The following is a 27,944-nucleotide window of genomic DNA, read 5'->3' on the forward strand; positions in this document are numbered from 1 at the left end:
TGACCTGAGCCAAAGGCAGACGCTTAACAACTGAGCCACCCAGGAGCCCCAATCTTCTTACCGGTTTTAAAGTGACATTTAATAGAAAACACCTTTGGGCACATGGAAACTGGAGAGGGTACATACTGAATGACCTGTTTCAGAAGGATGATTTTCTATGGAACTTCTGCCTCCAAGAGAGTGGAGAGCAGTTGACATTGTTGTTTTTCAAAATCCTGGCAAATATCCCTTCTTGTAAGGACAGAGCCCACCTAATAACTTCATTTTTAACTTGGCTACCCTCCTCACCATCTCGAAATAGGGTCACAGCCTGATGTGCTGGGGGTCTGGACTCCAATGCAGGGAGTTTGGGGGCGCGTGCAATTCAGCCCATAAAGGTAGGCAGACCACTGATCGGATTATAAGTCGTTTCTTTTGGTGGACAGACGTAGCTCCTGTGGCCATAGCCATAAACAAAGCGCCTGCCCTCAGGGGCAGAAGGAAGACCCATGACATACAAAGTAGGTTGTGATGAGCACTTCGAAGAAAAATAAGACCAGAGACAGAAAGCCACTCTGGGCTGGGAACGGAGGCCTGAAGGAGGGGAAGGCGTGAGCTTTGTGGAGAATGTGCCAGCCAGAGGGGATGGTGGAGGTGCGAAGGCTCCAGGCAGCAAGGAGCATGGTAGCTGCCAAGGACAGTGAGGCCTGTGGGGTCGCAGCCGGGGGAGGCAAGGAAGGGGCTCTTGCTGTGGCGCCGGGAAGCCAGCAAGGACCAGAGCAGGAATGCACACTGGGCCATGCAATGGGGGGTGGGGGAGGGGGGGCGGATTTTGAATTTTGTTCTAAGAGAAATGAGGAATACTTCCTAACTAAACAAGTAAAACTTGCTTATTTATTTGTCCTTGTGCAAGGTTTGTTCCTTCCCTCTCGCCCCTGTCATTCCCATTCTGGGAAGCTCATGGCAGAGGCTTAACTGACTGAGCCACCCAGGCTCTTCTCCATGGATCTCTTGATCTCTGGGAGCCAAGGCACTGCCTGCCTGTTTTCCTGGACTGTCTTTTCAAGGGTGCTTACATAGTGAACAGCCCTGGGAGATGTAGGTAGGTAGTTCTCTCTCCAGAGAAAAGAACAGGCAGACCTGTTTTTCGTTATAACAGGTTCCCTGGGTTCAGGGTACCTTTCCCTCGGGTTAAGTGTGTAATGTAGCCTACTGCACATGCGCAGATCATCTGACTGCCCCTCCCCCTCATTACTGCTTTGTAATCGGAGCTTAGAGCACCTCCATGAAACCTGCTGAACCGCGGTGGCTGGGTCCTTTGTCTCCTCCCAAGAGTCTGGTGGTTTTTTGCCGTGTCTCATGCCACTCGTGAAACTGTGGCAGGAGGACTTGTTACCTTGTAAGGGATTCAAGTTTCAGATGCTTCACAATTCTCAACTACCTGAAGAATAGCTTCTGTGTAGGCATCATGACGGAGACCTTGACCTTGGGCCGATGCTTTGGCGATGTCTGTGGTTTTTCAACTTCTTATTTTTATTTTTATTTATTTATTTTTAAAGATTTTATTTATTTATTTGACAGACAGAGATCACAAGTAGGCAGAGAGGCAGGCATAGAGAGAGGAGGAAGCAGGCTCCCCACCTAGCAGAAAGCCCGATGTGGGGCGCAATCCCAGGACCCTGGATCATGACCCGAGCCGAAGGCAGAGGCTTTAACTCACTGAGCCACCCAGGCGCCCCTCAACTTCTTTTTAAAATCAAGTCACAACACTTCTCCCCTCACCCCCCTCAATGAATCTATCAGGAAACTGACATAATTAAAACATCTCTGGTAGAAGATTTCCTATCTCCCACAGCCCCCTGCCCTTGCATCTTTGGAAGAGTAAGGCAACATGATTTCAAAAACATTGTTGAGCTTCTAAAAATCCCCTTTAAAAGTCAAATCTGATATCTGGGAGCAATAATACATTCTTATCAGAAGTCTGATAATTATGTATGTCTTAGAAAAAGTTAATTTACATGTCAATATCATTAATAGGTCAGCACAAATGATCTTTTTAAAGGAATGGGATCCAGGATTAAGATTGTAGGAAACAGCAGAGGTTGGGAGGGAGGGGCTCTGCTGTGGTTGGCCCTGGGTAGCAGAGCGGGACTGAAAAGGAGAGAAGAGAGTGCTGGAAACTAGAGGCTTGGAGAGGATAGCAGGTGATAAATAAAATTACAACTGATATGCCCCTCACGATACTCACTCCATGGTTCCTTTGTGCTTGTGTCCAAAGGTCTTTTCCTCTTCACTTGGTCTTTACGTGGTTTCCTTGAACCTTATGATCCGTTCAAGGTGCCCCGGGAGCTTTGAGGACAACCAGGTGGAGGGAAAGAAGTATCCTTACTTTCACATGTTTCATACTGGGGTTTATGTGAGATGTCATTTGGAAAAAAGACTCTCTTGCCATGCTTGGAGGTCATCTACTTCACTCTGTCACCCGGAGCTCAGGCAGGGTGTTAAAAAGAAAGTTTGTTAGAAAGGAAACCAGGTGCTTATTTCATAGAGCACAAGGGGGAGCATGGTGCTGTAGAAAAGGTTCCGGGGGTTCAGGCTCAACGCTACTACTGGTTCCTGACTATCCTGCTGATTTACTTTGTGACATTTGGCAGCCTACTCAACCTCTCTGGGCTGGTTTTTTGTTGTTTTTGTTGTTGTTGTTGTTTTCATCTGACAGAGGGAGGTATGGAGGACATGATCTCAAAGTCCTCATATTTAAAGGCCTGTGAACTAGGGAGCAGTGATGTGGTTTTTACCCCAAGAAACATTAAGTGTTGCACCCCTGGGCACCTACATTGTAAGGAGCTAGATTTGACTCATGTCCTTTGAGGGAGATACATGCACTGTGCTTGCAACGGAGCTTGGACAGTTCCCAGAATAGAACAGGTAGATTTCATTCTGTCATGCCACCTTTTCCTCCACATTCCAAAAACCTGTGGCTCACAGGTCCAATCCAGGTTTGTTTGTTTGGTTTTTCTAACTCCAGTTTTATTGGAACACAAACATGCCCATTTGTTTGCATATTATCTTTGGCTACTATAGCATGTCAGTCACAAAGCTGAGGAGTTGTGGCCAAGACCTTAGGTCTTATGAATTCTTTTACTATCTTATCCTTATGAATCCTTATGAATCCTTAGGTCTTATGAATCCATTTACTATCTGTCTTGAGGCCATTCATGCTTGGCCTTTGATTTGCTGCTCAGTAGTCCTTGCTCGAATGATTGTGTGGTTTTCCTACCAGAAGGACACGTAACCAGCTGCTTTGGAGAAGGCGTCCTGTGACTCCCCCAACCCCTGCCTCTCTTTGTGATCTTTGGAAAAAGAGATCCTCTTTAGAAACCGAGGGACTCTTCTGGCCTTTTTATTTTTTTGGTGTAAAACATTTCTTATTTACTGATTTTTTGAGGGGCGGGGGAATGACTACACAATTACCCATGACGCGATATTAGTCAAAATTTTAAAAAATACACTGTAATTTCCAAACATGTTGAATGTGCAGTGGGTTCATGCCTCACCACGGTTTTCCCCTCCCATTCTGGGATTTCTAGTGCATAGGAGTTGGGGTAAGGACTTGTTTGAGTTAACAAAAGCCTGCTGTGTTGATGAAGAACCAAGTAGATGCTGCCCAGGCAAAGGTCTTAAAAACTGGAAATGGCTGCCGAATTCAGGATTCATGAGGCAGCCTCCTAACTGGCTTGGCAAAGGGTCATCCTATAACTATCTATAATAGTTACCAGTAAAGGGATAATTATAAACAGAAGTGTTAACCCGTGAGTATCCAGGCAATTACGGGGCTGCTTCTGTCTAAGTGATTATTTTGGCTCGAGGCTGTGGCGTTACATCATGCTCAAGGCTTGGTCAGAGTAACCCCCAAACACTTGAGTGGGAGAGCCAGTGCCCCTGGAGGCTCAGCTGAAGTTTGGAGGAGAGTAAGAGGCAGGCAGTGAATGAGATACCAGAATTGGAAGGAAAAACATTTTATAAGGCTTGAATTTAAATACTAACTCCTGGCTGTTAATGGAACTGTGTTGTCATTGGAAGGTGACCCAGGCAGCAACATCTTTCTGCCTCTTGTCCCAGGGTCAATATGAATGTTGTGTTCACAAGGCTATAATATCCCGGAGATGTGCATGGTGGGACCAGGGCAGTGGTTGGTCTTAAAAAGCTCTGTGTCTTAAAAAGGATAACAATAACTTGGAGAAGGTGTAAAGTGGACAGTGAAAAATATGGAGAAATGAGCACGTAGGAGTCAAGTGATGGGGGAGGGGTGGAGTGAGCCAAACACAGATCATCGAATCAGAGTCACACGGGTCACAGATCTTACCCAGCCAGCATCAAAGACGCAGGCCATCCAGAGGCTCAGCTGAAGCAGGGCGAGGTCTGGGACCTTGAGAATGTCATCTTAGGACGCTCTTCCTCCACAAGATATACACCTGACTCAGAATACTAGATGAGTCTAAAGTTCACTGGGTTACCTCACATCGTGGAAAGCATTTGAATTGTGAAAGGGCTCTGTCTAATACCCCTTCATTATTTTGTAGCGTATGTGACATTCTCCAGGGAGCCCTACCCCAAAGATTTTGGGTGTCTTGAGTCTAAGGAACGCTTTGTCCTGAGAAATTGTGTTAAAGGCATTCTGTAGACAAGGTTTCTTCCTCCTAGGAGATATCCCTCTAGTTACCAGGAGATTCGGCTGATAAGGAAATTAGATTGGGTCACCTGCCAGGGTTACCAGTTTTCTTTTCTTTCTTTCTTTTCTTCTTCTTTTTTTTTTTAAAGATTTATTTATTTATTTGGAGGAGGGTGGAAAGGAGCAGAGGGGGAGTAGAGAAGCAGACTCCCTGCTGAGTGCAGAGCCTGATGCAAGACTTGATTCCATGACCCTGAGATCATGACCTGAGCCAAAGCCAAAAGTCGGATGCCCAAATGAATGAGCCACTCAGGTACCCCTTCTTTTCTTTTTTTTTTTTTTTTTTTAAGATTTTTATTTATTTACTTGATAGACAGAGAGAGATCACAAGTAGGCAGAGAGGCAGGCAGAGAGAGAAGGGGAAGCAGGCTCCCCGCTGAGAATTTATACTGTATGTATGTACTGTATGACCTGAGCTGAAGGCCGAGGCTTAAACCACTAAGCCACCCAGGCGCTCCCACCCCTTCTTTTCTTTTTCTTGGTAGGGCTTACTTCTCCCCCAAACACATACGCACGCGCGCGCTCTCACACACACACACACAAGAATGAATAGGTCACAAACCAGCTGCTTTAACTTCTTCCTCCTGGGGGGCAAAGATGAAAAAGACAGGCAAGATTCAGTGCCAGGTAGAAGTAAACAAGCTGACAGGTTTTTAATACAGACAGGACATTTATTAGCAGGGTCCCTGGTGATAAAGTATGCAGGAAGAATGATTACAAAAAGTTACCACTACATGGGTGCCTGGGTGGCTCAGTCGGTAAGTATGCAACTCTTGATCTCAGCTCAGATCTTGATCGCAGGATTATGAGTTCAAGCCCCATGTCGGGCTCCACACTGGGCACGGAGCCTACTTAAAAAAAGAGTCACCACTACAATAAGAAGTGTCTGGCTTGAAAAAAAAGTGAGAAACTTTTGGATTTGGGGAGTTGTTAGTTTAAAAAAAGCAAATTATAACTTCTGATTTCTCTCTTCCCTTTCTTTCTCTCCCTTGCTTCTACCTGGCTCCCTCGAATGCCCGCCATCCCCAGATAATCTTAGCTCTCCTGGTGCTCCTTCCTCACCACACTTAACCTTGTCCTTGCTCTGCCTGCCTACTTTCTGTACCCCTCCTCTTCATAGCTGGCAGAGATTCCAGAATACAGAGTAAATGCCCCACAGAGGCAACAGTGTTTTCAGCTAAATATTGAGGCGCGCGCACACACACGCGCGCACACACACACACACACACACACACAAAGGAACTTACAAATTTATCCACAGGATTTTCAGTTTAACAGAATTAATTGAAGTCATATGAGTTGAGTAGGGTCTGTGAGTTGTCATCCAGAACATAGTAAATACTTTTCTAAGTAAATTCAAATGATAATGGTACTCATAACTAGACTTCTTCATTTTTGGAGTAAGTAGACATTAGTTTGGATTACCAAAGGAAGCTTTGTTAAAATTAATTTTTACCTAAATTATTAAATCTAAAATTTAAAATTATTTTTGTTAAAAATAATCCTTCTTAGGTGTTTTAAAATTTCTGTTCTGATTATAAAAGAAGTATATAACCATTGTGGAGAATTTGGAAAGTATAGGAGAAAAAAATCATCTATACAAAATTCTACTCTGAGATAAATATTAGCGTACTATATTATACATTTTTCTGTATGTTTGAGATATTGTGTGTATATACATACATATAGAATTTATACTGTATGTACCTATAGATATGTACTATATATATTCTCTATATATAATTGTCTCAAAAATTCATATATATTATAATAAGTAAATAAATATTCTGCCTTAACACTGATGACTAATGCATCTTAGGTCTTTCGTCTTCACTTTTTTGCCTTTCCGATTTGTGCTTTCATGAATATTCTTTGCATTCACATCTTTTGTGTTTGAGATTATTTCCTTAGAATTTTTTTTTTTTAAGATTCTGTGCATTTATTTGACAGAGAGATCACAAGCAGGCAGAGAGGCAGGCAGAGAGAGGGGGAAGCAGGCTCACTGCTGAGCAGAGAGCCCGATGCGGGGCTCGATCCCAGGACCCTGAGATCACGACCTGAGCCGAAGGCAGAGGCTTCAACCCACTGAGCCACCCAGGCGCCCTGAGATTATTTCCTTAGGATAGATACTTGTAACTAGAATTACTGGATTAAATAGTTTACCCATTTTTATATATTTTGAAACACACTGCCCAATAGTTTTCCCTGTTTGTGAAAAAAATAAAACGCCAATTTGTAACTCTCAATTGTAGTGAAGGAGCCCCTTTCCTCACACCCTGCCCAGCCCAGGCATTCTCCCTGTCTGCTGCTTCTCATAGATAATTTGGCTAGATAGCAACAGCAACACAACATTCATTGTTTGCTTGAGAATTCTTGAAGAGCTGGTATTATCTCCTAATTGATCCTTCTGTAAATTCTCTTTTGATATATCTTGTTCACAAGTGTGGTTTTTCTATGTTAATCTCTTGCTATTATTTGTATCAAACACTCCCCCCACCCACCGCTTGTTTTGTACTTTTGTATTATTATTTTCTTTCCTTTTTCTAGAAGAGTTTTGAGGTGGGGCATCTGGGGGGGGGTCTCAGTTGGTTAAGCATCTGCCTCAGGCTCCGGTCCTGATCCCAGGGTCATGGGCTCAAGTCCCACATGGGGCTCCTTGCTCAGTAGGGAGCCTGCTTCTTCCTTTGCCCTTCCTCCTGCTTGTGTGCTCTCTCAAATAAATAAATAAATACAATTTAAAAGGAAAGTTCTGGGTTTTTATTCAGTCAGATGATATACCTTTCTGTTGTCTTGGTGGTCTTTTAGAAGTAATGGGACATTTACCTGGGTTTAGGTGTCATGTACTGAGATTATGGTGTGAAAGCGCTTTTTTTTTTTTTTAATTTTTATTTATTTTTAAAATTTCTTTTCCGTGTCCAGAATTCATTGTTAGCACTCTTGTAAATTGAAAGACACACTAGCAATAAAAGGAGCAGTGACTCATTAATCCCCATAATGTTGCCACATTTTGAAATTAAACCACTGGGTATAGTATTATCTAGATCAGCCCTGTCCAAGAAAAAAATACTGCAAGCCCCCCAAGTAATTCTAAATTTCCTACCAGCCACATTTAAAAAAGTAAATATAAATAGGTAAAATTGAATTTCGTAGTATCTTATTTTAACCCAGCATATTTAGATTTATTATCATTTCAATATATAATCACTATAAATCTCCTAATGAGGCATTTTATGTTCTTTTCTTTTTTCCCCTTTGGTATAAAGTCTTCAGAATCCCGTGTGTCTTTTACACTTAGAGCGTTTCTGTGTTCAGCCCTGCCACGTGTGGCTGCTGGTAAGGGAGCTGCACAGCCCTGGGCTGGGTGCTGAGGGCTGGCTGGGTCTCCGTTGTCTTCTAGATCCTGGATTCAAACAACCCGTCCTTAAATCTAAACTTGCCTCAGTACTTGGGAGCAACAGCCTTCCTCGTGGGTATATGCTGAAAGTCAATGAATCGGTCATTTCTACCTTGCCAGAAACTAAGTCCCCCTTTGCTCTCCCTGAACAGGAACGCAGGCTTATCATCCTTTGCTTTTGGTGACAGCCATGAATTGTCCTAGGACTTTGGGCTGGTTCTAGCTCGTTGATTAGGAATAACAATGTCACATGCAGACTCCAAGTCCCCGCCCCGCCCCCCCCCCCCCCCCAGTTCTCCCAAATCACAGCATTCGCCAAATCACACCCTGAGTCTGACCCTTCTCCTAACTCAGAAGCCGGAGTGTGCTGGAACCCCCCAAATTAGACAGAACTGACTTAAAATCTCATTGCTCAGAAGCCCAGTTGGTTCCATGGCCTTGCTGGCAGACTTCGGCAGCAGGAGCTGGGAGCTAACCTTTGGCTTAATCTAGTTAAAACCAGATAAAGAATTAGGTCAGGGGCCTCTGGCTGCAAAGCAGTCTGTTTCCAGAACCCTGGCAGAGCTGGGGAATGAAAATAAACAAGGAGAACTGGAAAAGCTTTGCTTGGCATTTATGTCTCATTTGTTCTAGGTCAACATTCTAGCTGTAGTTCTAGGTCAGAACACAGGAGCATTGCAAAGGGCAGTGGGACTGCATTAAAGCAATCAGGGTGGGGCGCCTGGGTGGCCTCTGCCTTCCGCTCAAGTCAGGATCCCGGGTTTCTGCGATCGAGCCCCGCATCGGGCTCCCTGCTCAGCGGGCAGCCTGCTTCTCCCTCTCCCACTCACCCTCTCTTGTGCTCCCTCTCTTGCTATCTCTCTCTCTGTCAAATAAATAAATAAATCTTAAAAAAAAAAAAAAAAGGCAATCTGGGTAAGGAGGTGCCCCTCCATGGCTCTGCAGACTGTGACTCCCGGATGCTATTAGGAGTTTGAGGTTCCTGGTGGTCAGCCCAGCAGGCTGGTCCTAGACCTGGGGGTATCGTGAACCCCACCAGGCCCAGCTTTCCCTGGGATTCGGGAGAAGAGCAAGTGGATAGTTCTGGAAGGTCCATAGGGAGGAGCCCCAGACGCAGGTGTCTTACCCAGAGGTTTGTTCTTATGTCACTGAAGAGGTGGGTCTGATCAAAGTTGGAGAGAGAGAACTGCATGGGAGTCTGACCTGCCCCTCCAAAAGGCTCCTTTCCATAAACCCAAGCCACCAACAGATTCTCCAGACAGATGAGCCGTCTGGGCAGAAGCGATAAAGCCAACCCCTGCTTGGAGCATCTGGAGGGCCCTCTGAGCCCTGAAGCCCCCAAGGACCTAAGGGCCAGGTCCCTGGGCCCCCCTTGGCCACCACTCCTCACTGCCCCTTCCTCCAAGGTCCATCTCCCTGCTGTTCATCCTTTCGCACGCCGAGGTTCTCAGCTCTGTCATTTGATCCTGTGCCATTTGGGGCGAGAGGGAGGCAGAGGGCTAGATGAGCGGCCTGGCTGTCTAGGAACAGTGAAATACGATTCTGTCTTTCCCACTTCCACACCGTATCTGGCAGGTGGAGAAAGCAGGCTTTTATAGCCCTGAAAGAGGATGCCCCTCCTGGGTCAGTGCCCTTGACACTGTTCGGAACCAGCTGTGTTTAAAGGAGGCTTCTCTGTGTAACGGAGCGTGGCCTCCTTTCCTGGCCCACTCTCCCCAGCCTGCCGTTCGCACTGGAATCTGGTTGCCTGGTGTGTCCTCCCACTGCTGGGCAGTGAGGAGCGAGTCAACAAGGGGTAGCTGGAGAACAGAGGAGGGGGCCTGTCCCTGTTCTGGACCCTAGTGGCTGTGCCAGAAGCTGCTTTTGGAATGTCTCTGCACGTTGTGTTCCATTTCTCTCCTTGTGTCCTAGTTTCCACGCTGGTGACACGGAAGGACAACAGAGCGGGCTAAATTTGGGCCCAGTTGAGGGGCAGCTTAGGATACCAGGAGGAGCGTGGGTTCTGGAGTCAGACAGACTTGCGTTTAAATTTTAGGTTCTCCTGCTAACAGCTGTGAGATCTCAGCTGGGTTATTTAAACTGTCAGAGCCTTACTTCACACATGTCTCTAGAAAGGGCTCTACGAAACTATCACACTGGATTTTGTGCAAGGGACGGCATCTGCCACCCAGGCCGGCCTCAGCATCTCTTATTACTTAAAGAACCACATGCGAAAAGAACTTCTGAAATGTCAAATACTTGATCAGGCACAGAGTGCTGGAGGAGAATGGATTATTTTGTTTAATTTCACCTTTCTCAAATTCATCATTTCCCCAAAACACAGAAATCAAAATATCTTGATCATACAAACCAGCCTTGTCCACAGAGGGCATGGACTAGCGCCCAAATGACTTTTTCTGATGAGATTTAGTGCCGGTTTCTAGATCAAAAGAAGCACTGAATCACCAGCAGAATGCAGCCTTCATGTGATTTGTCATATTTGTTTGAATTCAGTGAACCCACGAGGGAGGCAACACTTTGCACAGAGGATTGTGTAAGATGTGGGTGAATCCAGGTTCTTGTACCCAGGGATCCTACAGTCTAGTAGCAAAGGAGACATTACGAATACCTTTGTACCAGTGTCTGTACAGTAAACAGCTCTGCAACAGTTTTCATATAGGGGCTGAGGAATTTCAAAAGAAAAAAGCAGTTACTTGCAGTTGGTGGGAAAGGTGAAGGCGTCTGAAGGCATTTGAGCAGAACCTTGTCGAGTGAATAGGATTTAGCTGGCTCTCGAACGAGGAGGTGTGTGAACGTGGTGCAAGCCACGGAGGTGCAAGGTGCTCGGGAAGAGGAGGTCCCGCGGCAGGTGCACACTCCTGGGGCTGGATGTGGTGGATGGAGCCTGGAGAATCAGTGCATGGTGAGCCTGCTTGGAATTGCAGCTTTATTCAGTAAGCACCGCAGCACAACCCAAGTGTTTGAGCGGAGAAATGGCCCAGCCTCAGCTTTAGGAAGACAGCGGGTTGGGGGATACTAGCTTCTGGAAGGAAGCAGAGGGACCAGTTTCTGCAGCTCTTCAGGCCCCATCAAGGCCGGGGCATGGCAGTAGTTTGGCAGAGGGCAGATCGCGGGAGCAGACGACTGGTTTGCATCGGGGTGAGCAGGACTGAGGGGAGCGGGCAGCAGGGAACCACGCTGGGTGGGCAGGAGGGCAGTTGCTGGCTCGGCCAAAGCTGGTTCTGGGTCTCACTGGTTCTGTAGCATGGCCTGGGCAGCAGCCCTTCCCCGTGGAGACAGCCAGAGGAAAGGGGCCAGTAGAGACCCTCAGCAGAGGCGTGGGGTCAGGAGGAGATCAGGGGTGACTGACAGAGAAGTAGGGACCACGGCGGGTTGGTGAGGCATTGCTGGGGGGGTTGGGAATCCTCTGGACAGATGGAGATGGGAAAGCCCAAGGCAGAGGCTCGGGCAGAGTTGTGGGAGACGAAGAGGCGAAGGAGGAAGCAGGAGCTACCAAGAAAGCGAGAGGGGGACGGAGGTCATCGGGAGGGTGCCCTGGAGAGGGAGCCGACCCAAATCTCAGATCTGCTGCTGCTCACTCCGGGCGAGAGACTGGACCTTTCTACTGGCGACAGGCAGTGTCGGGATGGAGGCGGGTGAAGAGTCGTCGTGTCCTGCACCCAGTGGGCTCCGCACAGAGACGACTTTCTTCTTTCCTTTCCCACAGAAACCCAGAGAGGCCCGTTAGAAGGGGATGGCCGTCAGGAATCCATGCTTTAGGTAGGCCGAGGCTGAGGCCTTCGGAAGGGATGTGGAGCCCTGACTGTCGGGAAGGCAGTTTAGCGCTCTCTGGGGTAACATCTCTGAAGGGCGCTGACTGCCAGGGACTGGTGAATTGGCAGGGGACGGGGAGGAAGTGACAGCAGCAGGTGGAAGCTCCCCAGGGAAGCCTGGGCAGTGAGGAGGGCCTGGAGAGTGGGCTAGAGCTTGAGGCAGCAGCAGGGGGGACGGGCAGGGGACCATGGCTGCTTGGGTCAGCGAGTGACCCAGCTGTCCTTTTAGAAGTATGAGCTAATTCCTCCCAAAATCCTTTTTCTTGAGTGTGGCATATGAGAGCTGCCCTCTGGTGAGGTCTGGGAGGAGGAAGCCCATCACGTGAGTGAGTGCCCTCGCCGGCGGTGGCTGTCCCATGTGCTCTAGGGAGGACCTGGGTTCTGCATGAAGGCATCGGGTAAGCCCGTGATCTTGCAAGCGTGGCAGAAGAGGGCTGCAGGCTTCCCAGGGACTTTTCCAAGGATGGGAGCTTAATGTGGCTGGCTTCCTTTTGGAATGAGAGGTGGGGCAGCGAGGGAGAGGAGCAGAGGAAGGACCTCTTAGGAAGTCTGAGGAAACCCAGGGGTTTTTTTTTTTTGGTTTTTTTTTTTTTGGGGTCTTGTTTTGTTTTGTTTTGTTTAACTCAGTCTTGGAGCCTGAAGCATAGTTTCAGAAAATTATGGGGAGTTTCATGGCTCTCTGTTGCAGACATGCACAGTTTAGGCCAAAGATTTGACCTTTTCTCTGTGGTCCTCAGAATCTCAGACCTTTGCAGGTTGGGCCACCCTCACCACCCAACACCCTGCGCCTTGGAGGGAACGGTTTTGCCCATGTGGCTCTCCTCACAGAGGACACAGGGAGGAGGTGGGCAGGAGGGACTGTGGGGAAGAGAGGGTTGAGGCAATTGGGAGCGGTCGGGGTCCTTTCTGCCTGCTCTGAGGTCCCCAAAGGAGGGACTGGAGCACAACTTCCCAGCAAGCCAGCCCTTGAGAAGGATGTTGCTGGGTTTGGTAGCATCCTGGGAATATGCTGTCTCTAGAAAATGTCTCTCCCGAGACTTCAGTTATGTTTTCTTGGTTCCTCCTTGGGCACAGCTGGTCTGGCTTCAGGTTGGTTTCTTCTCTGACCAGCTATTCTTCTGAGCTCTTCCTCCATTCCTTTCCTCCCTTTGCACCTGCCAACCCATCCCTTCTTCCTGTTTTAGAAGGTGGTGTGGACAGTGGCACCATGCGTTGGCCCCATAGCCAGGCTGCTGGGATGTGAAGTCCCAGGTCTCACTTACTAGTGCACACGCGGGCAAGTTGTCTCAGGTTCCTCATTCTTGAGATGGGATAATCCTATTCATCTCCCAGAGTAACGCACGTATGGGAATTACTGAAGTAAATACATGTAAAGGGCTTAGAGCAGAGCCTGGGAAGAAGTAAGTGCTCTATACATATTATCTCTATCTACCTGTCTCTCCTTTTTTGTAAATGCCTTGAGATCCCTTTGGATTTTGCCAGCTGATACAAGAAAAATACATTATATTGAGAGAACCTACAGAAATCACATCTCTAGAGGACGCCTGGGTGTCTCAGTCAGCTAAACTGCCCTCAGCTTGGGTCATGATCCCAGGGTCCTGGATGGAGCCCCAAATCGAATCGGGCTTCCTGCTCAGCGGGAAGCATGCTTCTCCCTACGCTGCCACTCCCCTTGCTTGTGCTCTCTCTTTCTCTGTCAAATAAATAAATAAAATCTTTTAAAAAAAGAAATTACATTTCTGGATATTTAAAATTATATACAGTTGGCCTATGAACAACATGGGTTTGAACTACACAGGTCACTTACACAAGGAATTTTTTTGATAAATACAGTACAGTACAGTACTGTAAATACATTTGCCCTATTTTCTTTTCCATATTATTTTAATAATACTTTCTTTTCTCTAGCTTAGTTTATTATAAGAATACAGAATATAATACACATAATATATAAAGTACGTGTTAATCGACTATATCTTCTGGTCAACAGGAGGCTATTAGTAGCTCAGTTGTTGTTTTAAAGATTTTATTTATTTGTTTGAGAGAAAGAGACAGAGATAGTGATAGAGAGCATAAGCGGGGAGGAGATGGAAGCAGACTCCCTGCTGAGCATGGAGTCCAATGCCAGGCTCCATCCCAGGACCCTGAGATCATGACCTGAGCCAAGGACAGACACTTAACCAGCTAAGCCACCCAGGTGCTGGGTAGTAGTTCAGTTTGAGGGAATCAAAAGTTATGCATGGATTCTTTACTTTATAGGAGGTCGGCACCCCTAACACCCAAGCTGTTCGAGGCTCAATGGTGGTATATTTCCTATAGAAATTATTCCTTCCAGGTCCAGTGATGAAGAGCTCATCATCTTACAAAGACTTCATTCGAAAAGAAAGTTCTGTCTCCCACTGATCTTGCTCCTTGGGGGTTTTTCTATCTGTTAGTCTTAGTCCTGTATTTTGGGTGTATATAGAGAGGAGAAAAGAAGAGGACTCCTTCTTCCATGCAGCAGCTGCTGAGGCTTGAAGGATGCCCTCACCATACTCCCAAAGCCCTGTGGTTTGCAGATCTCCCAGCCAGGCTGCTGTGACCTGACCATCTCGTCTCATCTTGGTCCCTCTCCCGGCAGTGCTCCTGTTGGTCAGGATGCCTCTGGGCAGAGTGCAGAGATGCTCATGATGAAGGCAGTATAATATACATCAGTTTTGGGGGCTACATCTCATGTCTTTAGGGCAGGCTTCATGTGCTATTTATTTTGGGAAGCCCAGACCTGTGCTTGGCACAAGAGAAATGCAGACTGAATGTTCCATTTTGGGTGGATTTGGAGCTTTTAGTTGAGTCAAACCCTAGACCTGTCTTGGATCAGAACTGCTGTATAAGTGGGTCCCTTGTGTCCCCTGTTTCAACCTCACAGTAGGATATATCTCCATTTAGTCCTAATAAATTCCAGCGTATAGGTTTTATTTCATGGACCTTATTTGTTGCACATTTTTAACTCTTGGTTCTCTCCTGCCATGTGTTCGCTTCCTCTCCCACCTCCGTGGCCTTTGATTTCATGAAGTCCATGATAAAAACGATGATGAGGCCCCCACACCGAGCCCTGTCCTGCATTACTGAAAACCTTTTTCCAGACTGACATCAACAGTTATTGTTCAGTGGTTGCAAAACGACCCTTGTCTGCATCACCCATCTCACACTTCTCTGTGAGAAGCAAACATGAGAGACTCTGTTAGCAGATATACGCCCCCCACACTGCCTGTCTGTCTCTGATTTATCTGATATTTCCCCCCACAGAACAAAAAGAAGGAATACTAGAGATGCAGTCCATATGATTTTTCTATCCTTTGGAGAATCTCTCTTCATTGTAAGTAGAAGATAACACGAGACGATGTAAACAGGCAAAAATGGAAAGAAAGAGATGGCAGTTAGCAATGTTCAAAGGATTCATTTTAGCAAGAAGCTGTCACTTTCAAGGAAAAGTATTGGGGTCCCATTCGCTGGGCCATTTCCTGATGTAGATGTTTAACTTTTGTACAAGGCAATGTTGTTAGAGCCGGCGTGTCAATGTTGCATTGAAGTGGAAATTCCCGAAGGGAAATCTGTGGTGCGTGACACATGGGGGTACTTAATCATTTCTAATGGTGATGCTAGAAAGAATGATGGGGAAGCAAAGGGTCTTTTTTTTTTTCTTTTTTTTTTTTTTAAAGATTTATTCACTTGAGAGAGAGAGAGCACATGAATGGAGGGGAGAGGGAGAGGAAGATGGAGACTCCCCACTGAGCAGGGAGCCCGATGTGGGGCTTGATCCCAGGACCCGAGATCATGACCTGGCAGATGAGTAACCATCTGAGTCCCCCAGGTGCCAGAAGCAAAAGATTTTAAGGCATTTTTTAGTTTTAAGGCACATTCAGGAACATATTGTAATTTTTAGGGGACCATTTTCTAAAAAAAAAAAATGTATATACATTTTTAAAAGATTTTTTTAAAGATTTTATTTATTTGACAGAGCAAGCGAGCATGAGCGGGGGAGGGGCAGAAGAGAGAGAGAAGGGTAAGTTGACTCCCCACAGAGAGCAAAGCCCAAAAAGGTGCTTAATCCCAGGATCCCTGAGATCATGACTTGAGCCAAATTCGGATGCTTAAGTGACTGAACTGCCTTTAAGGATTCTAAAGGCAGTTTAAGGATTCTATTTTTAAGTAATTTCTACACATAATATGGGGCTCGTACAACCCCAAGATCGAGACTTACATGCTCTACCAACTGATCCAGCCAGGTGCCCCCAAATATATATGCTTATTATAATTTTATGTCCATCTACACAGATGGGAAAGAAAGTCATGTTAAAGAAGGATCTGGAACTTCATATTCTGATACAGAACGACTGCTAAAACCTATTAAGTGAAAAGTGCAGAATATGGGGGAAAATGGAAACATTCCTTGTTTATACCCTGATGGCTGGGAGACAAGGCCTTTATTTTTGGATTGTGGATCATATGAACATATTCCCTAAGTTAAATAAGCAAACAATAAATATGCAAGAAAAAGGAACCTGTGTTGAGGTAGTAACAATAACTAGTCATTCTTTCATGTTTCCTTTTTTAAAATTAAGTGTGTGTGGACTTTGGAATTAGGTTGGAATTCTGTCTTGACAGATTGAGCTGCCATGTTGAGCATGAGGGAAGTAATATTAACTCATGCAAAATTTGGGAAAGACTCTCTTGCAGATCAAATACAATAAGGACCATTTCTTAAAGTTCAGTTGGTGATTGTCTGATTTGGGATATGGAGTGAAAACAAAGAAGCAGATTTAAGCCTGGGTACAGGCAGCTGCTTCTTCTGAAAATGGTTTTTGACCATTCAAGAAAGACAAAAACTAGGGTATCCTAATGTTTGGGTTTCAAATGGTGAATAGGTTTTGACTCAAAGTTATTATGAATCAAAAGTCAGCTTGAACTGCTCATTAGATCCAGCCAGAAAGATTCTATGTGTGTTTGTAAATAAGGGAGTTGAGTGTTTCAGTCGATGGTAGCTGGAACCCTCTCCATCAGATCTTCGGAAGAAATTAGCCAATGAGATATAAGCATAGTCACTATCCTGTTATAAGTACAGTCTTGCCCCAGTGAGAAGCTCTGCTCTGATGGACAGAATTCAGGGAAGGCACTGTAAAGCAGTCCCTGGACCCAAAAAAGGAATGCTTTTGTATCTGTGTCATCGCCTGAGTCACTTAGGGACAGAAAGATTGAGCCATTAACACCCCCTTCTCTGTAGACCATAACCTCACCCAGCCAAATAAGTCTATATGCTGAATGTTTTCCCCCAGGAGCAAGAGGTAGGAAAGCACGAGACTAATATTTTGTATGGTAGTCATGATTTCCTTTTTGTTTATGTACTCCGTGAGTGCAGTTTGTAACATGAATCTTTCGGACGCGAGGACCAGAGAAAGAACTCCCATTGTCTAAACCTAAGTGGAATTGTCTTGGATGACAGAGAGTTCCAGAAGTAGGACTGACTTCAGATGAGATAAGATCCTGAGATGGTAATGCCCTTAGGCTGTCTCTTTCTCTCTCTCTCTCTCTGTGCTGCTTTCACCTTTGTCCTCCTCTGAGGGTTGACTTCTTCCTTAGGCTGACTCTTCTCAGGGTAGTCATGGTGATGGGAGCAGTTCTAGCTAGTTCTAGGTTTTTTACCCTCTCACTGCATCATCCAGGAGAAGGGAGAACATCTCTCCTGGTCACTCTCAAAAGCCTCACAGTATTAGCTACATCTCCTTCGCTGAGCTGGGTGAGGTGTCCATCCCTGCCCCAGTGGGGCTGTGCTTACTGATGTGAGTTATTGGATTTTAAACCTGGCACCCCTTCAAAGGATTCTGATTTCATCAGCCTGGGAGATGGGTCTCATGCACTGGTATTTTAGAAATGCTCCCTGCATGATTCTAATATACAGCCAAAGTCGAGTGCATTGGCTTAAGTCAGTTGGTACCAACTTTTAGAGCTGGGAATGTAACTGTTCTCCAAAGGAAAATCTGAATAAAGGTGGCAGATTGATAGAAAGGGAAAACAGATATCAGGGAAGCAGACATCAAGTATGTGTCTGAGGCAGACATTTTTGTTGCATACATATTTGCTGCCCTGGTGTCCTTATCACATCTTTCCTCCTCGCTATCAGAACCTGGCTTTTGTGGGGAGCATCAAGGTGCCAGCCCCAGTGGCAAGGTCATGATTGTCCAAATACTGTTGGCAATTTGTTTCCCCACTTTTCCTGTCTCCCTGGCGATGAGAGAAACAGAGACAGAGAGGGAGAAAGAGAGAGACAGAACAACTAAATTATTCTTTGTAGCAGACCATACAAAGAAAGTTTCAAGTTAATACATGAGAAATTGGGAATGTGAGCCCGATACTTGGAATTATGGAAGTAGCTACCAGTGGAAGAAGGAGGAGGAAGAGGAGGAGGAAGGAGAACAAGAGAGCATGGGTGGGAGGAACAAGGAAAAGAAATGTTCAAATGTACTACCAAGGAATAAGACAAGAAAAAGAAAATGGGAAAGCAGACTTCATTTTCATTTTAGACCCTTCTGTTTTCTTTGGGTTTTTACTTCTGTGTAATTGTATTATTTTTATGACTTAAAGATAAACTGATTGCTTTTGAAATTGTTTCTAAGAGCTTAAGATGACTTAAAATATATGTAGCATCTTGTTTGAGTCCATTCTCTAAATGCAGACATTGCCTTTTTTAGCAAATGTGAAGTACTTTTTTAACAGTCTCGTTCATCCACAGCCTCACAGCAATACAGTCCTCTGCTCTGCCTGTCTTTGTGTTGCCTCAGCCTTCTTACCCGGCTTGAATCTTGTGGGCCAACAAGCAGAGAGGAGAAACACCTCAAGAATCCGGTCTACATGCCTTCAGTAACACACTTTCAGTCACATGTCTTTCACTTGGACTTGGCTCCCTGGTGTCTTATGCAATCAAATTGGCACTCTTTCTCGTTTTCTTTTCTTTTCCTTCCTTCCTTCCTTCCTTCCTTTTTTCTTTCTTTTTTGAGAGAAAGAGAGAGAGTGGGGAGGGAGGGGAAGAGAGAGAGGGAGACAGAGATATGAAGTCTGGCTCAAACAGACTTCATGCTGAGTGGAACCCCCCGATGTGGGGCTCCCTCTCATAACCCTCAGGTTATGATCTGAGCTGAAATCAAGAATTAGACTCTTAGCTAGCAGCCACCCAGCCGCACCCACCCCCCCGCATTATTTCTTTTATTACACCCTTGCTAATTGACTTACTGTTTCAGGCCACTGTATCATGATGAGCCACAGTGTATTACATCAGGTTTTAGCAAAAGACAAACAAAAGTTTATTTTAGAAAGTAAGACTTCAACTTTTGATATCTAATGGGTTGGAATTTCAACTCACTTATGAAGGGTATTTAATTGGTCTTTGTTATTTTTAAAAAATCTATTTATATATTTTAGGGGGGGCGAGGGGCAGAGGAAGAGGAAGAGTGAGAATCCCAAGTAGACTCTGGGCAGAGCACCGAGCCCAACGTGGGGCTCAGTCTTAAGACCTCAAGATCATGATCTGAGCTGGAACCAACACCTGGGCAGTCAACTGATTGAGCCACCCAGGCGCCCCCAGTCTTAATTTTAAAATTATTTGTCTAAGAACAAAGTGTGACAATTTAAAAATTGTAGGACATCACAAGACTTGATTTTCTCCAGTAGCAGAGAATAGGTGAGTTAGTTTGTTTAGCCATGGGTAAGATTTTATCCATCACCATTTCTCATTTGTTGCATTCAGATGCCTTTCGTTGGGGTCATATGTTAAAGACAAATTCAAATTCCCCTCTTCATTGATTTTATCCAAAACCAATTCTAAGCAAACCCTACCCACACTTCTATTGGTTTTAGAGCTTTTAAATTTTCCACAAAACTTCCAGATCCTTTCATATGCGATTACCCATGACCATTCTGTCAAAAGATGACAGTAATAATCCAGATATAGGAAGTGCATGGCTTTAGTCCATTAATTTTAACAGCACTTCCCATGCACCCAAGTCAGTCGATGCTTAATTAGCCGGGTGGAGGGGGGGCAATGCACGTGGAGATCTGACCTTAGCAGATTTTTTAATGTCATAGTGTCACTTCTCCATCAAATGCTTTTTTCAGAGTAACAGATACTGAAACAGAAAGAATTTGTATGACATGCAGTGTTGGAATTTAGGAATAGCAAAAGAGCTGATAGATGGGCAGCAAGAGGAGGAAAATTAAAAAAAAAAAAAAAAGTCTTCAACTTGGACGACCCAGTGAGGCTGGGTCTCTGAAAGGATAGGATTTGGCTACTTTGAGCTGAGCAGACAAGTTCTGGGGCTTCAGCCTAAGAAGCCAGGACAGAGGCTCAGAGACCTTGAATCACAAGTTAATGAAGCCACCTAGTGGTTTGTTACATGATTTAAAGTTGTGTGAAGACAGAAAGTATCTGTGGATTTTTTGATTGTGTGGGTTTCTCCAATCAAGTGTTTCTGAAAGCCCCATCACTTTCCATTTAAGGAGGGCTCACTTCACTGAGAATCAGCACAACACTGCTCTGTGTAATACTTTATTTATTTACAATCTTCTTTTTAGCAAAAAGCACCAAAACAACACTCATGAAAAGACAGTGAGAGAGCACAAACCAGAAGATGAGAGAGAAAAAGCGTGAAAAAAGACATAGAAAGGAGCATGAAATTCTGGGCGTTCAAAAATGCTTATGAAACCCTATCAACTTTCTGTGAAAGGGCTCTGTATTTCCACTTAGTGGAAACTGGTCCCTTATAAAATTCAGTGTCCAGCATGGTGAAACAGTTCTCAGGAAAAGTCTAAAATTGTACCTGACACTAAGAGCTGAGCACTTTTTCTTCTGGAGGTCTTCCCAAATGAGATGCTGCCCTCAGTCCTCATCCGGAGTCTTGGAGGATTGTTTTTTAACCGTATCCCCTCTGACTGGAGGAGAATGGGCATCACAGGAGGATGGGCATCACATGTCCCTTTCAGCACTTGTATGAACACACGTGTTCCTCAGAATAAGCCCATGAGGTCGGTAATACAGTGTCCCCATGCCACACACGAGGCCATGAGACAAAGTTATGAACTTGCGTAAAGCCAGGCTCTTAGGAAATGATGGAGCCGGGACCCAGACCCAGGCAGGATGGCTCCAGCAGGCTTGTTTTTTTCCAGAATGCTCTACATTGAATGGCCAATGTGGTACAATAAGACCCATCCAACAAGAACAACAATTGTGGAGGTTTCCCCCCAACTTACCCACTCTGTAGCGAATTATATGTATCATGCCCTGAACATGATGCTCAAGATGGGTCAGGGTTGCATATTTCCAAGATGACTCAGTTAACTTTGCTTTCTTCCAGGGCACAGGCTTTATCCCAGACCTCCGTCACCACACATTCGTGCCCACACATGTTCACACATGCCTTTGGTCCAAAAAATAAACAAACAAAAAACACAAAGACACAAACAAACAAAAGCCCTACAGAAGACCAGGAGAGAGTCCTCAAATTCCCCCACTTATTGGCTTCTAAAAAAAATGGCTGAAATCAATGCCTTTTTGATGGCCTGTCCTTCAATACAAGATCTAAAATGTAGTTGTAACAAAATTCCCTTTATTTCACTGGTTTTTCTTCTCAAAGTGGTATCTATAAATATTTGTGAATGGCAGCTAAATGGATGTCTCCTAGCCAGTCATGAAAGCTGATTAGCAACGAGCAAGGTTGGGCTCCACAGGAACTGTAGGAAATGGGTGTCATCCCTGAAACATTTGCCCTTAGAGGAGTCAGAGTATCACACACTTGAATCTTAAATTGAGCATTAAGAATGATGTTCTTTGGGGTGCCTGGGTGGCTCAGTGGGTTAAAGCCTCTGCCTTCGGCTCAGGTCATGGTCCCAGGGTCCTGGGATCGAGCCCCACATCGGGCTCTCTGCTCAGTGGGAAGCCTGCTTCCTCCTCTCTCTGCCTGCCTCTCTGCCTACTTGGGATCTCTGTCTGTCAAATAAATAAATAAAATCTTAAAAAAAAAAAAAAAGAATGATGTTCTTTGAAGCTGTGTGTTAGAACAGTTGTGTGGTTAATGTTTTTGCTGAAAAGAAAAAGTATACTCTCTAAAATGACTGTTCTGTATAGATAAGGCTCCTTAACAAAAAATGCCCGTGATATTTAAAAGAAACGCTTAGCTTAATAAAGATTCTGATGCTTCTGAAAGATTCAGTTTCTGTTTGGAGACCAATGTGATGGCCGTACTGCCCATAAGATTGGAGTTTTGAGAATGATAGCTTTTTAGCAGTTCTGAAAACAATTCTGCCTGAAAAGATTTGCCTTGTTTTGTGAATCTTATTGAAGCAAAAGAAAGCAGTGCTGGGATACGGTGAAGAAGACGCTGGCAGGAAGCCAGAAACTTGGGATTCCCAGGTCTACTGTACTCTGATAACAAAGGAAGAGATAAAGTCTTGGTGTGTGCTGTGTGCCGTATTTCTCATGAACTTTGGAGTCAGACCTGGATGCAAATACCAATTCTGGTACCAATTAGCTGGATGGTATTGGATGCCCCAGTTAATGTCTTCGGGCCTTAGTTTCTTCAGGGATAAAATGGCTTTGGTCATACATGGGTTTTAGTAGGGGCTCACTGAATGTCGGTGTGTGCCATTCTACACCTTTAATCTTTATAACTGCCTGGAATGAAGTCATCCCTTTCGACACCCCCACTTCACAGATAAGAGCATTGAGGCTGAGACACCGGGAACAGGAAGAGTTTAAGGAACATCGCCTGCCCCAGGCTGAGGCCCTGGAGATGGGAGCCGTCGGATTCCTGCTGACGCCTTCTCACGCGTGCCCTCCTCTCCTTTCAGAAAGGTTTTGAAGCCTGGTGAAGAGGAGACCCACCTGTTTCACTCAGTGTCCATTTGGGCATTAGAGAACAGTGGACGGCAAGGGGTGAAAATAAATCCGCGTTTTTATTTTCCTTCAGGAGTGGCAAAAACTCAACTACGATATCTACACCCTGCGGCAGATCCGGAGGGAAGTGAGAAATAGATGGAAACGTATCTTAGAGGATTTAGGTGAGTCTGAGAGTGACTGAGAATGGTACAGATAGCCAGGGGTGGTCATTCCTCTTCCCTTTCTTCTTCGAGATCTTCTTCGAGCTTTGTATCAAAGGCCAGAAGACACGTCAGCAGCTGACTGATTGGAGCTGTTCTGTACGGGTTACGGTCCCAATCCTGTGCTCCTTGTATCCTCCAGCATAAACATCTCATATTTCTGTTCCTACAAGCCTGTGTCTTGAGGACATACTTGGCCATGTGCTACTCCCATCTGTGCTCAGCGCGGAGTATCCCAGGCAGGGGAAGCATGCGGGCACCACCACCGGATATTTCTGGCGGTGTACATCATGGATTGAATTAGATGAGCGTGATTGGCCAGTTAGGAGGTGCTTGAAGATGAGGCAGGTGGAAAGAAATGTTGTTTGTATGAGAGAGAGCAAAACTCAGTGTGGACTTTCGGAAGGACTCAAAGCTGGGAAACCTTCCAAGTTGGGACATAGACCTGTGGCATCAAAAAAGACATTGGGCGTTGGTTTTTCTTAAGTCGGCTAGAGTCATGATATAGTAAACGTGGCCCCTCACCTTGGAAAATGATCTTGTTTTCGTATTTAAAGCATGAATGTATTGAGTTCAAAGTCTTCCATCCTTCTGCCTTGGAAGAGAACAGAATCCCTTGGCCTCGTACCTGTTCACAGGTTGCTGGCATCACTCCCCATTGCTCCGTTGGGTTACGGTGGGATGGACCCCTGCCCTCTTGACTCACCACTCTTGTGACTTAATTGTCTCCTTCTATAAAGTGAGTTAGTCCAGGCAGGTTTGAATCTCTCAGTCTTTCATATTTTAGGGTGAGTAATTTTTTTTTTTTTTTAACAAGACTATTGCCTCAGGGGAAGGAATGTGGGCTTGGAGAAGTAGAAGCCTGGAGACAACCACTTTGCAGGTCCCAAAATGCAGAGGCAGGTAGGGGAAGAGGAAGGAGTAGGAGGAGGATTTCAGTGCCCAAAAAAGAGGTGGGAGTAGCAAGCTGTCAGTGGGTGAGGTTCTGAGACTTAACTCAGAGGGAAAAGTTAACGAAGAAAATGAGACCAGAAGAAATCTCAAAAGAGCTTTAAAGACCCTGCCAGTCACACTGACCTGGGAAGGAGTGCGCGGAGCAGGGCCTTGGCTTCTGACGTTTGTTTGGAGTGCACATCTGCGTACCTTCATTTTTTTTTTTAAGTTTTATTTATTTATTTGACAGACAGAGATCACAGGAAGGCAGAGAGGCAGGCAGAGAGAGGGGATACAGGCTCCTTGCTGAGCAGAGAGCCCGATACGGGGCTTGATCCCAGGACTCTGGGATCATGACCTGAGCCGAAGGCAGAGGCTCTAACCCACTGAGCAAGCCAGGCACCCCTGGGTACCTTCTTAATCTCCTGCAGGATGGCCATTTCTTATCGATACTGTATTTACAGGAGGGGTAAAGTTTTATCTCTGTAGGTTTTCTTTTCTTCTCCTTTTTTTCTTTTATTAACATATAATGTCTGTAGGTTTTCAAAAGGAAGCTGACTCTTTGTTGTCCGTGACGAAACTCAGCACCATTAGTGATTCTAAAAATACAAGGAAGGCTCGGGAGATATTGTTAAAACTGGCTGAAGAAACCAGTATTTTTCCAACAAGCTGGGAGCTCTCGGAGAGATACCTCTTTGTTGTGGTAAGTGATATATATATATATGCATTTTTTTTTTAGGATTTTATTCATTTATTTGAGAGAGCAAGTGGGGGCTGGGGGAGGGGAAGAAGGTGCGGGAGAAGCAGACTCCCTCCTGAGTAGGGAGCCCAACATGGGGCTCGATCCTAGCACCCTGGGATCATGACCTGAGCCAAAGGTAGATAGATGCCTAACTGATTGAGCCACCCAGGCACTCCAGTATTTTTTAAGTGCCCTCATTTTGCTTTAAGTTTTTGCTTTACTGTTATTCCAAATACTCATCATTCCAGCACCACCACGACACCACAGTTTGGGGAGATAGACGAAGCTGGCATCTTATACGCTGGTTTCCAGAAGCCGACAGCATCAGAACCACCTGGCGGGCTTTAAATTTTCAGATTTCTGGATTGCACTCAGCCCTGTTGAGGCTCAGGTTGTGGCTCAAGAATCCGTACTTTTCAACCACTTCTGCTGTGCAGCCAGCTTTTCGAATCATTTGTAGGTCAGAGATGTGAGAAACATTGTTAATATAACCTAAGATTGGGAGCCTGGGTGGTTCAATTGTTTAAGCAACTGCCTTCGGCTCAGGTCATGATCCTGGAGTCCCGGGATCGAGTCCTGCATTGGGCTCCCAGCTCCATGGGGAGTCTGCTTCTCCCTCTGACCTTCTCCCCTCTCATGCTCTCTCTCTCTCTCAAACAAATAAATAAAATCTTAAAAAAAAAAAAATATATATATATATATATATATATACATATATATATATATGACCTAAGATTAAAAAAGAATTTGAAAGGGACTCTACTATGAATGTGGAATGTTTCTTGGGTAATATGAGTAGAGGTTAGGGACATCTCTAAATTTGTTGAGAAAAACTGAAGCAATGTTTTACTTGTTCATGATTATTTTTAGGGTGGGTATTGTTACTAGATTGGTTTTCCCATCAACATGGCTGAGTTCCCATCTTGACAATGCTTGTATGTTTAAATCTTCGGCAGGACCGTCTCATTGCTCTCGATGCAGCAGAAGAGTTCTTTAAAATCGCCAGTCGAACTTACCCCAAGAAGCCAGGAGTCCCAAGCCTGGCGGATGGCCAGAAAGAACTGCACTACCTTCCGTTTCCAAGTCCTTAAAGGACAGTCTAGGAAGCAGAATTGGGATCCCCTTGCTGGTACTCAACAGCCAATCCAAGTTGGACAAATGCATATAGAAGACAGTAAGCAAGTGGAGGGCTAGCTAAGTGAAAAATCATTCTAAATCCTACAAAAAACTAAGGGTTTGGAATATTTGGTCTTCAAGAGGATGTTATGATAAGAAATGTTTGGGTTGTGTTGAAACACACTTGGGATCTTGCATCAGGGATATGGTCACTGGGATCTTTCCTCCCAGCTGATTAGATTTCAAGAACCCACTGTCCCCATTTTGGTTTTGGTTGTACAACAAGCCTATTGGGAGAGTGGGATGTTCTAGGTAAGAAAACAATAAGACTGATAAAGCTATCATTGAGCCCAAATATGGACTACTGAATTTTAAATAATCACTATGTAATATAAGCTAATGCTAAAATAATACCAGGCATCATGTGACTTTTATTTGATTTGGAAGCTCCTTCAGAACCTTGCAGGTGTCAGAGGCATCATCTTGAGTATAAGTCAGAATTCTTCAGAGGTTCTAATGTAGCAGATAATAGGAATATCTAACAGGGCTGCCCAGAAGGGACTTCCAGATAGATCAATCCCATGTCAAAAAGCTCTGTCCTCAGTGGGGGGACATGCATCTTAAATTCTTAACATTATCAATACTTAATTACCTCACTTTGGCATCTCATCCATTTCAAGACCTCAAGGCCATGGTATGTTATCTGGGCTAGCGTCTATCAACTGAAACATTTGACCTCCACTTCCTCCTGTTCTCTTTAATCTGCTTCTGGCTCAGCGGCAGAGTCACACTTGCCCAGAGACCCGCAGTGCAGACTTGCAGCTCTGTTACACAGAGGGTCATTGCAGGACTGTCTTCTGGATTTTCAAGATGGAGCAATGCTGCCAATACAACTTGCTTCTCTCCACAGACTGAGAAGTCTAGCCTCGGAAGTTACTTGCCACTCAAGCAAGGAGCTTGCCGGAAAATGACTCCTGGTTCACATTATTGAGTAGACTTTCAGAACCTGTCAGATGTATTGGTAGATTGCTGAGAACACTGGCAATATTTTTACTCCTACAGACTTTGTTCTTCTGACTTCAGCTAAAGCGTAACTTGTCTTTAGTTTGTCCAGGGGATGGTGACTTGAAAACTTGCTGACCAGCTCTTTTAGTAGTATATACAATGTTTGAAATATTTCTTAGAGGAAGATACATGTTCTTCATTTATTAATCCATTGCAGATCAACTTAACTGACATGTTTCAGGAAGATTCTTTCTAGTATAGTAAGTAAGCCAAAAGTTTTATTTTTTATATTTAATGCTTAACTTCTCTCACACATTGTTTAAAATTAGCCTGCAGACGATTTCCCTCACTACTGTAGGCTCTTGCGAGATAAACGTACAAACAGTGAAACAAATAAATAAAAACAAAACTAAAAATAAACAATAAATCTTTCTAAATCGTATTGTTTCCATGTCTGTCCTTGGAATTTGTGTTTTGTCTTTCTGCCTTTTTTGCATCTTTGGAGAATTAATTGTAAACATTGTCTTTATTTTTGGTGATGTATGAATAAGGATAAGAATGTCTCTATGAGTATAAGAAACATGGAATTATCCAGGAATTTTTCCTTGCAGGGAATTAAAAAGTTTTCCTATTTTCTTTTCAGCTGGATGTGTGTGATATTTCCAAGAAATAAGAGGGAACAGATCATTCTTTCCATAATCCCTTTATAATAAAGGGTAAAGAAGCTGATAGGCAAATGGGTTTAAGGACCTTCTCCCCCTTGTCCTAAAGCAAGTCAAAGGGCAGATCTGTGCTCAAGTCCAGGTGATACCACAATACATGGCAGGCTCAAGGATGATTGCATGGACCACTCCAGAGCTCACACAGGGTTCGGCAGGACCTGATCGACAGATGTGCTGGCGGCTGGAGGGTTTTCCTACTTTCTAAATGTCTCCCTGTTGACCACTGTAGTACTTCTCAAAGGTTCATCTGTGTATGCACAGTGCTTTCAGATGGTAGAGATGAATGGAACTTTCCATATTAAAAGTTATTTATTTTAATGTGCTCCAGTGGGGAAACCCTGGAGTTTGCTGATGTCCTGCTTCATGGATATTATGGCAGTAAACAATC

The 27,944-nt window shown here is 44.8% G+C and overlaps 1 protein-coding gene across 1 annotated transcript in view; it reads left to right on the top strand.

Moving 5' to 3' along the window:
• Positions 1 to 27,468, top strand: part of MREG (melanoregulin) — a 61,055-nt gene extending 33,587 nt beyond the window's left edge. Inside the window, exons 3-5 of the mRNA XM_082689104.1 lie at positions 22,909 to 22,999; positions 24,511 to 24,674; positions 25,670 to 27,468. Coding sequence (XP_082545230.1) covers positions 22,909 to 22,999; positions 24,511 to 24,674; positions 25,670 to 25,804 — 390 coding nt within the window. The 3' untranslated portion in view covers positions 25,805 to 27,468. The remainder of the gene's footprint in view (positions 1 to 22,908; positions 23,000 to 24,510; positions 24,675 to 25,669) is intronic.
• Positions 27,469 to 27,944: the final 476 nt, after the last annotated feature.

Source organism: Mustela nivalis, assembly GCF_964662115.1.
Source record: "Mustela nivalis genome assembly, chromosome: 11".
NCBI lineage: Eukaryota > Metazoa > Chordata > Mammalia > Carnivora > Mustelidae > Mustela > Mustela nivalis.